The 16,113-nt window shown below is 40.5% G+C and overlaps 1 protein-coding gene across 2 annotated transcripts in view; it reads left to right on the forward strand.

Annotated features, from left to right (window-relative positions):
* Positions 1 to 313: 313 nt before the first annotated feature.
* Positions 314 to 16,113, forward strand: part of slc12a2 (solute carrier family 12 member 2) — a 65,369-nt gene continuing 49,569 nt past the window's right edge. For both annotated transcript variants that reach the window (XM_063014117.1, XM_063014118.1), the window contains exon 1: positions 314 to 1,139. In XM_063014117.1, the coding sequence (XP_062870187.1) occupies positions 618 to 1,139 (522 nt within the window). In that variant the 5' untranslated portion in view covers positions 314 to 617. The remainder of the gene's footprint in view (positions 1,140 to 16,113) is intronic.

Genomic DNA, 16,113 nt, shown 5'->3' on the forward strand with positions numbered 1-16,113 from the left:
CCGTGATCTTTACATCATTATTTCGTTTTTTCACTATATAATTCTGGCTTAGTTTTAAAATAAATACAGCCCTCCTGTACGTTTGTGAGTCGACTCTTATTATTGAACCGAGCATGTCAATATGACTCATAGAAAAGAGCCGAAATGCCCATCAATAGTTGGAGGATGTGGTGAATGTAAAGTCTCGCGATAGTACCGGTTGGCTCCCCCCCTGAAGCGGTGCCCTGCTGCAGAGTGTGTGCGCCTGTGTGTGCGTGTATATAGCAGTGAGAGTCGGTGAACGAGAGGAGGAGTTGCGGCAAGGTCGCGGACAGCATCACAGCTCAACTAGCCAAACCAGCTTGTAACGGGAGAACGCGCCGCGTTTATAGAAGCGCGGGCTTTGACACGTTACTCATCATCGGCGTTTAACAGCAGCTGCTGAGCCGGATGCTGGCATCAAGTGGCGCCGGGCTGCTCCATTTGCATGACCGTGCGTAAAGTGGCACGAATTCCGCCCTGCCTACTGATACACGGAAACTAGACAAGCCAGCGTGAAGGAGCGTGGCTAGCTAACAGCGTGCCATCATTTCTCCGGGCCCGGTCATCGCGACTCATCCCGCGCTCAAGCGTTGGCCATGTCCGCGCTATCCAGTCCGTCCCCGGCTCAGGGTGATGCCCAGCCGCAGACAGACTTCTTGGGCTTGAGCAGTGGCATTGACCCCCCTGCCGGTCCAACCCCGAGTCAGAGCCGCTTCCAGGTTGATCTGGTGGCCGAGGCGGCCGGTACTGAGCAAGAACCCGGCGCCGCGACACCTCCCCGACCGACCGGAGATAGTACCGGAGACGGCGAGGCTAAGGGCCGTTTTCGCGTGGTGAACTTCGCGGACCCAAGCAACGCCTCGAGCCCAGAAGAAGCCCCAGGTGACGGCCTCCAGAACGGCGACACGGCCCTGAGCGAGGGCAGCGTTCACTCATCCACCGGCGGCCAGCACCACTATCACTACGATACGCACACCAACACCTATTACCTGCGCACGTTCGGACACAACACCATCGATGCCGTACCTAACATCGACTTCTACCGACAGACTGCTGCCCCTCTGGGCGAGAAACTCATCAGACCCACCCTGTCCGAGCTGCATGACGAGCTGGACAAGGTAAGCATGCAGGACATCACCCAAACCTTTTATGCCATTGTTTTAAGCCATCATTGTAGGCTTCAGACTTAGGGTTGCCAGGTTGCACACATTTAACGTTGCCGATATAACAATGTACTGTATCATATAACTGCTGCATTGTAACCACTGGTTTAAGGACCCTAGTTTCCAGACAGGTGTAAAATAGCCGATTTGTCAAAAAACTATTTAACCCGTTGTATTCAGGGCTGGGTAAATAACAATACCTGATCATTGACAGCCAGCACATTCCTGTCATGCACTGTCTCTGCATGCTTCATCTCAGGGTTGCCAGGTTGCACACAACATTAGTTTATTAAATGCAATAGTACCTTCAATAAGTGTAAAGAGTCTAATATTTGTACAAATTATTTTCAATAAAAACCCTTCTAAAAACTTCCCTTTCTACAAGACTTATTTAGGACATCTTTTGGCAGATATATGACCAAAATACTGATTCAGAAACAATTGCCTTCAGTCACAGTCACTGATTTCTGAACTCTGTGAAAGTAATTGTTGGTGTCATAATGACTTTAATTTGTTTGTTTGCCAAGTTTAGACCCAGGCTGTGTGGTTGTAGTTTCATATTTTCTCTGTACTGAACTAAGCTCCAGTTTATGTTTAGTGTCTGTAAGAGAGCATTTACTCTGGTAAATTATTTTCATGATTAGATCCCTGACTAGTTTTTGAATGCATTTTTATTGTTCTGTGGACAGAGTTTAACACACTAATAGACCTCACACAATGGCTGGCTATTTATTCATCACTTATTCGTCATTCGTTCACCCCCCAAACACACACTCTCTAACTCTGGAAGATCTTTAGTAGCTACAATTGGCCTGACTGCCTGTCTTTGGACTTAGGACACATAGAGAACATGCAAACTCTACACAGAAAGGACCTTGGCTGCTCGACCAGGAAATTGAAACCAGGCCCTTCTCGCTGTGAGGTGGCAGCGCTACCCACCTGCTCCGTAATTGAAATCAGCTGATCCACAATAGTTTTGCTTGACAGTTGTTACGAGCCGTACAAGTACAAAAGGTATAAATAATTTTAAGTAATTAATAATAATAATAATTTTTCTGTTGTTCACAAAACAGAGAGATCAACAGGAAACCCAGTTCCCTAAAATATATTGGAGACAAAATCTAAACATTTGGGAATTTGGAAATTAATACTTTTTCTAGGGACTGTGATTTTGCCGAGCTATATATACTAGCTAAAGGCTATTTATTTTTAGTCAGGTGTGAAATTGGTAATAAAACTTCCAGGAAAGCAGGCGACTCAGAAAGGATTGCTGTGGGTATGCACATATTATATATAATACATATACATATAAGTACATATTTACCATATTTGATGTGTTTACTAGAAAAACAGTGGAGCAGGATAGTAAAATTATACTAAATTTTATAATCACACATACAGTATGTAGGCTGAGTGGATAGTACTGGTGTCGAACATGTCTCAGGGTACAAAAATGTATATGTATGTAAATACTGTATATACTTATACTGTATATAATCTTATTGAACTCACCAACAAGTGTGATTTTGATTGGCGGTTTAAAATGTCCACGTGATCACAGACTAACAGGCTGTTCTTCAATGAGACATTTAGGGAGTCACAGTTCAGATAACCGTAATCAGAGGCATCACAGGAGGGGGATTAGTGGAACTGATTGCCCAGGGACTCGGGCTCAAGGAGTCTAAACTAAAAGGTTTGGAGTTTTAAGAAATGGGAAAAGCTCACAGATATGCATTTGCACACTGACAAAGTTGATATAAAACGTCCTGCAGCAGTGCATGTAAGCATTCAAGACACTGATTCATCATTAAAGTTTATCTGTATTATTTCTATACAGTTTAGACTGAATTTACTGTTGGAGTTACAGTCCTATCAGAAAAGGCTGTATTTTTAGCTTGTGTGACGACCCCCTCTACATGGACCGTCAGTGTTATTTTTTTTATACCAATTTAGTTTCAGCTTAACTGTATTTAATTTGTAAGTCAGGGGAATGAAATAATTAAGTCACGGCATATACTGTATGTGTATACATGATAGAGTTTATCTAGTTACCCCACTGTCAACTAATTCTGACCAGAGAAGTCTGCAGATTTGAATGATTTATAATGAGTCATCTGTGAATGAATCAGCAGTAAAGCATTTTGGTAATGAACCAGCAGACAAAGACACAGAAAAAATCCTAACTAATTTCGCCAGATGAATGACCTGATACACATGGTTTAAAGAAGTACCGTCCCACATGCAGTACATGTGTGAGAGGGTGCTACATGCTAAATTTTAGCAGTCTGTCATATACAGAAAAGGTAAACTGGTATATATACAGATCTGGAGTGTAACTGAAGCATTTGACTATTTCTTTATTGGTTATATGGGACAATTGTAGCCTAGTGGTTAAGGTACAGGACTATTAATTGACAGGTTGCTGGTTCAAGCCCCACCACTGCCAGGTTGTCAGTTGTCACTGTTGGGTCATTAGTCTGTATACTGTCACAGTGCTGTAAGTCAATTTGGATAAAAGCGTCTGCTAAATGTACTCCGACAAGATTGGTTTTGCAGTTACATTTGTAGACGTATTAAACAAACAAAACAAAATTGTTCATTTGTTGTGTCTTCTCTTTTAAATAGAAAAGACCAATTGAGTTTAATGATTGCTAATGCTAATGATTTCTATTGAAAATGCTGTAAGTGCTAACATCACATACTGCTATAAGAATAACTTGCAATAAGTAACTGCAAAATGATCATTTAATGGCTCAATGTTACAATTAACATGAATTAAGTTGAAACAGATAATAGTAATGTGCTAGAAATAAGTCTTATTGGCTGTTGTCTTTGGCAATTTTAATTAGTAATGTAAGTTAATGTAGAAGATTATTAAAAATGCGGTAAAAATTGGTGAAAATTTGTACAATAAAACATACTTGAATAAAAAGTTGAGTCTATGTTGTTGAAGTGAAAGCAGTTTGGCGAGAATGTCAGTTGGCACTGCCTGTGCTTAATGAGCATACACTGCAGAGACATGCAAGACCTACTGACTGATTAAAAATGTCTGTGTTTTATAATTGGTATCTGTGTCCACTGTCTTTTGGTAAACCCTCGTTCACTTTTTAAATGACTTACCACATGGCCGTCGTAGTACGTTCCTTTTTTGGCTGTGCCTGTCTTTGGCTGAAGCAGCTGACGGTAACCGGATACTCATTTGTAATGGTGCGTGTTGTGCAATTACACACAGTTGCTACTCTTATTGTTTGTTATGAGTCCTTATATGAGAAGCGTGTCTGATGCAAAAGTATGTGAACACCTGACCACGAGAGGGCTTGATGGACACCCAGTTTTAAAACCATGGGCAATAAATGGCATGAAAAGACTTTATTTTACTCCCATTACATTCTGTTTCCTCCCTATGTTTAAAAACAGAGGAATTTTAGGAACGCGGTTGATGTTGGCAAAGTGTATACTCGTATAATCGAGTATAATCATATAATCCTAGTGAATTAAAAGACTAAATTCCTGATGCCTTAATAAGCACTGACATTTTTAATTTGACATTTTGACCCCTAATAGTTGATAAAGTCCTGTCTCTACCAGTGACTTCCAAGCCCAATGTATACAATGTCTAACCTTTAAACTGGGTATAATGGGAGTCAAAGCAGTCGAATCTTACATGCAAAATGGGAGGCGCAAAAACAAAATGCAAATTCCCATTGCTGACTTTTTGTGCTTCGATGCTTTTCCTTCCACCAGTGTACCAATACATTTACAGCTGTTAACATCTTCCTTGAATTGGACTGGTAGGGGTAACCAAAACCCTTCAATGTCAAGGCCCACCTATTAAATACTACTATGCTTTAAAATTTTCTTGGATTACAGTATTCAAAACCAAAACTGAATTATGCCAGCCCAGGGTTTAAATCCCCACTGGTGCTATTAGCTGGACGGTCTGGACAAAATGTTGTAATTTGTCAACATTCTGTCCTCCCTTTTTAGGCTTTTTACACCTCAATCTGCTTTAAGAGAGTCTTTCATTTGTATGTTAGCTTTGTCGGTCGATTTGAACATTGGCACTGCTCTCTAATTGAACTACTTTCCCAACTGTACGAATCTGTAACTGCACCATAAATCCATGATTGAATGACAGTCCCAGTTTCTAGGCTGCCCTGAAAGGATCTTTAACAGAAATCAATGCGTGTGCCTGTACACGTTTGTTCTCTTTGTTAAATAGGACTGACCATCATTTGTCTTTACTGTAGCGTTTGCTTGCCAGATTGCCGGATGTTCGCATATTGATGACGTCTTTCTGCTGTTTGAGAATGATTTGTGTTTATTGGTTGTGGTGTTTAGAGACTGACCGGAGGATGGTGGTGCTTTATTGTGTGCAGGACCCGTGCATGACAGAGGCACAGTATTGACCGATCAGAGGGAAGCCCTGACAGGGCAGGTTTATTCAGTGTGGTGTGGCCGAGCAGAAACAGATTGTACTAAAATATTGATGGCTTTTCCACTGCTATTGATGAGAGAAGCTGCATGCCAAAATCCTTTATCGTTGTATTTGTAATTTTATATCATGATAAGGGTGTCCAGTTTACCGCCATTGTCGGGTTAAAAACAAACTGAACCATATTCAAATGATGGATCTGGTGTTACATTAAATTACAAGCTAATGTTTATAGGTCTTGTAGGAATGACAATTGTCAATCCTGCTATGATTTCTCAATTCTGTCAATTACAATTAATTTAAAACTGTTAATTTGAAATGACAAACTTAACTTTCTAACTCCAGTGATCTATTTGTATCACACTGTATAAACAGTAGGCTATAGGCAACATGGCTTACAGTAACAACCAGACCCTGTAACCAATGACCATTCGTTAGACTCTATACTTTTAATTATAGTTTCTATTCTGTTACCTTTCACCTATATAAGTGCAATTCAAACGTGCAATAACATATTTGTATAACAATATGTAATATATTACTCAAATTATACATGTATAAATTACAGTATATTTATATTAATATATAACAAAGTACATAACTTGTTTCAAGCCACCATGTTGCTGCGTTGCAGCCGAGTTCCCCTGTTTCGAGATCCAGGCACAGTGATGTCATTGGTCCACCTATTTCTGGCTTTTTCTCAGAAAAGTTTTTAGCGTAAATGTAATTTTCATTTTAACAGTTTCCCTTTAAGTGCCAAGAAAAAAACAACCATAAGTACATTGGTAAACCCCCTGAATCTAAATCTGCGTAATCAACGGTTATCGGGTGAAGCAGTGGTCTAAAATCTGGGTTCAAGTCTCAGAGTTGCCATTGTCATGCTGAAACATGATACAGAGGCAGGACCGGGGCCTCTGGGTATTCTTGATACAAAAAGATGGAACGTCTATCTGTGCAAAATGATCAAGATTTCAGCACAAGACGTTGATAAAAGTCCCAGAGCAATGTCCATTTTCTACAAGCTTAAAAGTTGCCCAGCTTGATCGATTCTGCTGTGTGGCTGTTGGTGCTTCCAGTGCTTAACAGTCTAATGTCAGTGTGCTTTACAGCTTCCGGTAGAACTTGAGAAATTAGACATTGTGTGTGTTAATCTTAGGATTGTGTTTGGCGGCCCAGGTAAAGACAATAATTCCTAAAACCTTTGTTGAACAGAGGCAGGTTGGAGCAGAGTGTGTTTTGCCCTCCCAGTATTTCCTGGTGGTGCTGGACACCCCTCCTTAAATTCTGGACCATTATAAAGCAGGTAAATGAATAAACTAGTTGGAGTCATTGAGCTCTCTACTATGTTTGCTTAAAGAGATTAAATGGCTATTGGTCTGAAAGAACGTACCTGATATTTAGAACGGGTCGCCATACTTGTACGTGTAACTTCAGTACAGAATCGATACAGAAGCTGTTGGTTTGTGCCAGCTTTAACCGGCATAAACTGCGGTAAAGAATTACAACCCTTTTTTATGGGCCCATCAATAATTGGATAATTAGCTGCTCAGTTGTTTCCGGGCCAACTACGTCGCTCGCATTATTACCTCATTCATGAGACGGCTAACGAGAGCTTGGAGTTCTTCCTCCATGTGGTTTTCATATATGAGGTGGAATTTGATATCACAGACTGCTCGGCTTACAGGAAAAAAAATCTCGCAGACAAGCGTGCACAGAAGAACCTTTTTTTTGTTTGCTAGTTTCTGAATGAAGTGTACTGGTACAAGAATTACCAGGTACACAAAAGTGCTAAACATGCTCATATGATCAACAGTAAAATGAACAACGTAAATAGATATGTAAATATGTAATGTAAAACCTGTATATTAGTATTTAAATTGGACCATATTCAGATTTTCAGATTTTGTCTGTTAAATCCGAAATTTGTTAAATGGAAGTGTGTTAAATTGAAGTTGAAGGAACACTTTTGGGCTCCATTGCATTTCCGTGTCTGGTTTTAAATAGGCTGTGAATTATCATTGAACTCCTTAATTGTAATTGATGTAAATAATAGTTCTAATTGGCTCAGTTGCCCGTAAAGTGGTGATATCTTCTACATCTTCTACGGAGTGGTGTGCTGGGGTGGTGCAATATCGGAGAGAGACAGAAAAAGACTGAACAAGCTGATCAAGAAAGTGAGCTCTGTCTTGAACTGTCCTCTCGAACCTGTAGAGGAGGTGTCCATCCTGGACATCACCACACATCCACTACATGAGTCTGTAGGAGACCTAACAAGCTCCTTCAGTACCAGACTCCTCCACCCCCTGTGTAAGAAGGAGCGCTACCGCAGGTCCTTCATTCCAGCAGCCATCAGAGCTTACAACAATAATAATCTATAATAATATCACTCATTCCTAATCTTTCATGTTGGGTGTAATAACAAGTGCAATATGTAATTTATTTACAATAAGTGCAATAACCTAATATATTTTGCATATTTTTAATGTATATATTATTTTTTAGATATTTTTAGAGTAAATAACTACACACTATGTGTGCAATATTTTTTACTTAGTTGTATTTCTTTCTGTTTTTCCTGTCTTCATACTGCTTTAACAAGTTAATTTCCCTAAGGGGATCAATAAAGTCTTATCTTATCTTATCTTATCTTATCTTATCTAACTTTAACATGGACAAATAGGCAAAACCAGTAGGTTTAAATCGGGCATCCTTTTAGCAGAACCATTAGAGAGAAAAACAATAATTTGATGATAATTATATTACATTAAGATATGTTTCCGGAGAAAATTCATCGTAGGTCGGAGAGATCCAGATCGTTGATCTAATTGTTTTTTTAATTATTGGATTCTTTGTGCTAATCACAGGGCCAGGACATGAACTGGTATTTGGAACCTCACCTTGTTGCACTGCACTGTTTAATGGAAAGTGTCCACAATCATAATCACATCCCAACAAACTGAACAAATTCAAAACAGCATTCCAGGTTATTAGTGTTAAAAAGTACTAATTATTTATAAAAGTGTAGTGTTTTTTGGTATGCTTTTCAGCCCTTCATTGCTGCCTCGTAATGCTAATGCTCATTTTCAGTGCTGTTGAATTCGAGAGGACTTTTTGCTCAAGTGCTGTTGATTCTGCATTAAAAAGCTCTTCAAACTGAAGTATTCTTGGTGAATAATATTTCCATGATGTCATTTTGAATCATGACTTTGGTTTTAATTGCAGTCAAGAGCAAAGCTGGCGTATTTTTTAATAACCTTTAATAACCCTAACCTGCGCTTGCTGTTTGTCATGTCGGTCAGCTGTATTAATGTGAGTTTATGTCTGAGTAGAGTGTTTTGTTTGGACAAGGTCATTATTCTAGTGTGTTTTCAATTATCCCTCTTAAACTTATTGGCAGCTGATATGTTTTATTGTGGGTTTATTTTCCTCTTTTGATGCGAGTTAAAGCACACAACGTTATCGCTGGCATATTGTTTGTCCATCCATCAGTCAGACAGTGTGCCAGGTGTGCTTTTAAAGACCAGACCAGATGGGGAGGGGGGGAATAAAGCTTCGGTTTCCTAGCACCCAGTGCTCCATGTCTCCATAGCGATGCCAGTCTCTTGGGCGGGCGGGAGAAAAGTCCCATCAGCGAGCTGAACACAACAGTCGGTGTTGGAGAACATTAAAGAGTAATGGCACGTGTTATTGATTGTTCAGTTTTTCAAATTAGAATTAGAAGTTAGGATGTGCAAAGGTGGCTAAATATTTTGGCCATTCAAGGTGTCACTAAACACTAAATTCGCTCTTTGGGTGTTTGTTAGGCCTGACCATTTCCATTTAGATTTTCACCACTTTGCAGATGCTTTTATCCAAAGAGACATACAGTACTGTGACAGTGTACTGTCTAAGCAATTAAGGGTGAAGGGCCTTGCTCAAGGGCCCAACAGTGACAACCTGGAATTGGTGGGGCTCAAACCAGTGACCTTTTGATTACTAGTCCAGCACCTTAACTGCTAGGGTACTGCCCTAACATGACCTTATTTATCTTTTTTATCATGTTTTTCTACTGCTTTATCCCGGTTAGGGCCACAGTGAATCACTGGGCACAATGCAGTGAAACGCAGGGCTCCAGTCCATCAATCTATCGTGGGTCTCTATCCATCCATCCATCCATCTAACCATCCATCCACAGTTTGCGTGTGTAAATATATATAGATATATGTACACACCAATTAGGCATAACATTAAGCATTATGACCACCAAGTTCACTGGGAAAACCCAAACTAGTCCTTAATACATGTGAGGTGCAGTAGCCAATCAGATTGTTCCTATGTTTAAATAAGTTTGCTCCTGTTTAAGAAAGTATGACTGACATATCTTATTACACCCACTTTGTTCCACATACCCTTGATCCACCAATCAGAACCCGAGAAAGACACACATCAAGACTCTTATCTGTACTATCACCAGGTGGTGGATTTAACTTCCTCTGTCTGTTCAAACAGCCGAGTCGCTCGCCGTCTTTAAAAGACGACTAAAGATTGTCAATTTGTGCTTCTGAGGAGAACCAGAGTTCATGTGGTGTTTGATATTAAATGTCTGTGACATGTGAAGCGGCTGATTGACACTAAGTGCTGGCGGTATTGTGAATGGCTGTTTTTCTGTGTTGTGACAAAACCATGTGTTGCTTGTCACTGTGATTTTCGGGTGACAAGCTCAGCCTTTTATTATGTGATCTATTACAGTTAAACTGTACAGGTAGGATTTTATTTTCTGCTTGTTTTGTATTATTCTGGATCATCTCAAAATGATACCATGGCCACAAGAAAATGCACAGTCGTAAACAGTGGATACAAAAAAGTCTACACACCCACGAAGAGAGAAATTTACCTAAAAGTCCTTCTGTGGGGTAAAATTGCACCACATAGCAGTGTGCGGCCCATCAAAGAGGAAGAAAGAGCGCTAATCAGTACAGGCTTACATTTTCTTTATCTCTTAAATGTAAACGTTTCCTGAGTAAACAGTGAGTGTAACAGAGTTGCAAGTGTCAGACGGGAAGCCAGTGAGGCTGGGCGACTTCTGTAAATGATGTAGGTCGTTACTTCACTCCACGTGGTTCAGTGTTTATCTCTCTCCCTCCCCCCGTCTCTCTCTCTTCATGTGGTCAGAACAAGGAAGAGCGATGGCACGGGCCTCCTCTCACTTCTGCTATGTTTCAGAGATCAACATGGCATTTTGTTGCCACCTGAAGCTGTGAGCCTTCGGTTGGAGTAATGTAAACACCGCCTGATTTGGAGGAGTCTGGCAAGCTGTGTTAAATCTGGTGCTCACTAAAACAAATCAGAAGCTTTTGAGATTTAGGGAGAGGAAAACACCAGCTGAACGGTCTATAACTATCTATCATAACATAAAAATGATGAAGCGCGTACATTTAGCTGCCTACCTTCTTTTTGGAGGCGGCTTGCGAACATTTTATATAGGTGCATGCAGACACCTTTAATTTATGAGGCCACTACCTTTAATCTGTTACAGAAAACTAGATGAATTCATCTTATTTGCTGAATTTAATTCTTTCATTTTCTCCTTTTTGCTCCCAATTTATCATAGCCAATTTGTCTTCCGCTCCTGGAGACCCTGATCACCTCGGAGAAGGGTATTTTTGCCATACTCAACCCTCCCTCCGACATGTGTGCTGTTCACGACCCCTTTGGAAATGCCCATATTTGGTGGATTACCGTGTGAGGCCAGTCTTGCGCATGGAGATTCACACACTGGTCTCTACAAACCAGAATCCTTACACAGTGCCACAGATTTTGACCCCTTTTAGTCCGTTGTTTTTCCCCACCATGCAGACTTTTATCTGCTGCAGGCACTATTAATTGTGTCCACTAGGGGGTGTCCAGCCAACCGGAAACACAGCTGAGATTTGAAGTTGGGGAGTTCAGAATCCCAGCGCTGGTGTGCCAGCGGAAAATTTCGCTGTGCCAACGGGGTGCCAATTAAAGGCATATTAAATGAGACTTCCCACTCACTCTTCTTTCTATGAGGGATTCTTGGCACACCTGCCAGACTGCCTTTGTAAATAAGCAATACATGGTACTGTAGACTGTACATATACCTTTTGGTGCTGGCACTGGGGTATCGGAGTACTGGCTGTAGGAGTTGAAGTCGCTGTTGCAGTAACAAGGAGGTAATTCCTGACATGGCTTTCTCTCCATCAGACACAGCCCACTGTGTCTGTTGAGCACCTACGGGGGGGCTGATGTCTTAGACTTCTATGTGACCTGCACACAAACCACAGGTGTGAAAACACCCTAAAAGTTTAGGGTGAGTGATATAAAAACTACTTTTCAACTACACAAGTGCTAGTCAGTTTTGCACTAGATACAAGTCCAGGTGCAGATACAGCAGGAACTCGAGCCTTTTTTTTATCTGCACATTCAAAAACAAGCCTAAACAGAGCCTGAAAAACTAGATTTTTGTTGTGGTTCATTTCCTACCAATCTAAGAAACATCTGGCTTGGTCTGATTTTAGTATCGTGACTTGAATGATGCCTTTAAATAGTTCACTCTTAATATAGGTTTGTTATATAGAATGGTTAATCATGACAAATCTAGTCTGCAGAACCAAACAGCAGTACATTGTACATACATATACTCTAGTCTGTAGTCTGTACATATACCTTCTTTTGGTTCTGTCACTGAGGTACCACAACTGGCAGTAGGAATCGAAGACACCGTTGCAGTAACAACGAGGTAAATCCTCACATTGCTTTCCTGTTGAGCGCCCAACCAGGCCGGTGACACCACTTGGACTAGTGTCTTAGACTACTACGTTATCTGAGCACCTGAAAAACAAACCTACCTCTGCTCACCTCTATATTCTCAGGAGAAGCCTATGCCCTTCTTATGGCAGTATAATATGCAAGACTAGTAAACATCATCCGGATATGTACAGACTCTAAATCATGCCTTCAGGCACTAAACACACCCAAAGCGGATCACCCAACAATAATCAAAATACAGAGCACCATAAAAGATCTCATTATGCTGGATACCTGGGCATTGTGGAATATCAGGGAATGAAAAAGCCGACCAGTTGACAAGAGGAAGAACTCTACAAAAAAATCGTTATCCCAAACGGACATCAAACCTCTTATAAAACTCCTTTATTTGTCATATATACATATACAGATGTACAGTACAATGAAATATTTTCTTCGCATATGCCAGCTTGTTTGGAAGCTGGGGTCAGAGCATGGGATCAGCCATTGTATGGCGCCCCTGGAGCAGACAGGGTTAGGGGCCTTGCTCAAGGGCCCAGCAGTGTCTGGGATTCGAACTCTCAACCTTTCAATTGATAGTCCAAAGCTCTACCCACTAGGCTACCACTGTCCATAAAGGCTTTGAATGGAGATGCTGGGGCTTGAACCCAGGACCTCATACATGCCAAGCACGTGACGTGCTCTACCGCTGAGCTACAGTATATATATATATATATATATAAGATATACATATACAGTGTATGATACAAAACGAATAAAACTAGCATAACAAAAAAACACACAATTAAGTCTGCGCACCTGAAAAAAAACGCTTTGTCATTGTGTTAGACCTTCCTGTTAGATAACAGTAGCTGGACGTTGTGTTTCTATACTAATCCTAATATCACCAGAGAATCTTTCTTTTATATTTGCACCCTCGAGAACAAAACGCGTGACCTTCAAGACGGTTCAGTCACCGCTGATTGGAACCCACTGTGCTCATGTTTGTTTTGACTTTCTCTCTGAATATGGTAATGAGTTTATAGAGTTGAAACCCAGCTTGCTGACATTTCTCCTCTTTCCTGACTTGAAGGACATAAGATGGTCCACGCTGTTCGTCTCAGTCTCTTCAAGGAGGCCTCTTGCTAGGCACACATTGCTTAAAAGCGGTTTGGAGCTACCGAGCCAGCTCGTTACACAGGCCGTTGGCAGAAAAGCAACACTCAGCGAATGATTTTTTTCTCTCTCTCTACGTTCTTGGAAAGCAAATGATCCGATGATTTGTTTTGAATCTAACAGGCCTGCCTCGTATTACTGATGGCTTTTTGCTTTTGAATTGTTTTGATTCGTAGGTTTTAGCACGGTTATGTAGCTAGTGATGAGCGAGCTCGCAGCAACAATGGGAGGCTTTGTAGCCTAGTGAGCAAACCCAGTTGGCTGAGAAGGACACGAGCTTGTATTTCATCATGTTCTTTTTGCATGCGTAGTCTAGCTCATATGGTTTTGTTTTTTTATGTTTTTAAACTAGCGTCTGAGCTTTGTACAATTGGTTGATCTGTGTTAAATGTCTTAAAAATAGAACCTAGTCATTTGAAATACAAATATAAGAAGTAACATCAATAATACAATCCCAGTCATAACATGTCCAATCAGCATGATGTCTGTGGTCCTTGAACCTTGAACGACGTCTTTAGTCGAATCGCTAATCAACTCAATGAATCTCCAACTTAATTAAACTAAAGCTTAAAACTAATTCTCTGTGTACCCACAGTTTGTTTTTGTTTACTTAAAGGTATAGCATAGCGCTATAGCTTGTCATTTGATTTAATTAATTGTTTATTTTTTAACTTGCTTGTATTGTCAGCTTTATTTGTTCAGCCTGGCTTTTCTTTGCCTTTTAACCAGCTATCTGCGTTCACGTCACGTCAGGTGACTTTGTTGACAATAATCCGTTCTAAAAATGCACACGCGACCAGTTTGTGTTTGCTGCCCTTTTGTTGCCCTTTTTGTTTGGTGGGACCTGTGTGATTGGCTGATGCGTACTCTCGAGTCAGTCGTGCAGGATTGACCTAATGGTCGAAGTCGTGGCTCAGGCTGAGAGGTTAGATTGTGGTTAAAATCATTTGTGTGTTTGTTGTTGCTACATGTGGGAATTGTTTCCCCGAGGCCAACTGGTTTACCACTTTAGGTTTGTGGTTTAGGTTTGTTATAAACTATGACGTTGTTTAGATTTGATAGCTGAACTATGCAGGCAGATTGGAGTTGATAATCTAACACTGCATTTGGTAAATGTGTAAAATAATAATAATAATAAAAAAAAAAAAAGCATTTTCACATATTTTAGATGTGTAAATAGTTTCTATGTCAATCCCAGTATTGAAATGAGCTGTAATTCGAGCCACGGTAGCTCTACTGTTGGGCGACCAAGACATTGATGACAACAACCTGGTGGCAGTTTATGGCTTGTCCCTCCTCAGACCACTGTTGATGGTTGCTGTTTTTGAGATACTTAAACTAAGAAATTGGTTGATATGGGGTCTGTCCGAAAACCTAGTGAGCTCCCTTGCTACCTACTGCCTTCCTAGGCAGCTCCCTAAATAGAGTGGATTCTAATAAGGAATTTATAAGGCAGATTTAGACCCACTTCTTAGACAGTGATTATGGCGATTACATCACTACAGTTGTTTAAGCTTACTCTGACTGAGGAGAGCCGTGACTAACACACACCCCCTTTGACACGTGCAGTAGCCGACTGCATCTATTTTTATTGAGCTATATTATTTTAAAAGTGTGTGGGGTGTGCTAGTAAATAAGCTAGAAAATAAAGTAAGCAGCTATGCCCCCCCCATCCTTCCCAAATGAAACCCAATGGAAACGTATGCCCTAATTCATGTGATAGTCGTACACTGGCTAAATAAATGCTGTTTTATTAACGTGACCTGATCAAACTCGAGATTGAGCGCTGAATTCTAAAGTCTCTGACTTTAGATCCGGACCTTATCCCGAATCAGGTTATCGTGAACAAAGCGCACTTCAGGAGGCACTGAGTGCTTGTGCAATTCTCAATCCAAACTGCACTTCCTAAACAAAGGAGTCTTTATGAGTGGGGGGGAAATCTCCACCTCTCTTTAAGGTAGCTTGTTTTTCTGAGTGCTAAAAGACTTTAGGTAGTTGAGAAATGATCAAAAAGGGCTGCTTCCTGTTTTGAAACAGGAATGACAGACATGTTACATTATGAGGTAAAACTTAGCTCTCAGGCAGAGCGGTCACTGTTGGGGAAACAAACAGGTACATTTTAGCAGGTTGGTATAGGGATTTACATGGGTAACGGCGTTGGACCATGTGTTTGTGTTTGCTCTTGGATATTATTGAGTAGTGTCAGTTTCTGACATTTAAATAAAACCACAGCAGCATGATTAATGCCTGTTTTGCATTATTCAAGCCCAGTGGATACATGTACATCTATGTCATGTAAATGTTCTATATTTTTAATATTTCGTCATGTTTCATGTTGTACCTAGTTATTTATGAGAGTCTGGATGTTACTACAATGATGAAAAGTCATTATTAAATTAGTCATTATTTAAAATGTCACTTATTTAACTTTAAATGACCAATAGTAGGCAATAGTTGCACTACTGTGCACAAAGCAAAGTCTTGTAGAGGAACTGCACTGGCCTGCATAAAGCCCTGACCTCAGCTCTATTCAACATTTTTGAGATTATTTGGAATGTCTATTCCAATGAC

The sequence above is a fragment of the Trichomycterus rosablanca genome, chromosome 18 (assembly GCF_030014385.1).
Source record: "Trichomycterus rosablanca isolate fTriRos1 chromosome 18, fTriRos1.hap1, whole genome shotgun sequence".
In the NCBI taxonomy this organism is placed as follows: Eukaryota; Metazoa; Chordata; class Actinopteri; order Siluriformes; family Trichomycteridae; genus Trichomycterus; species Trichomycterus rosablanca.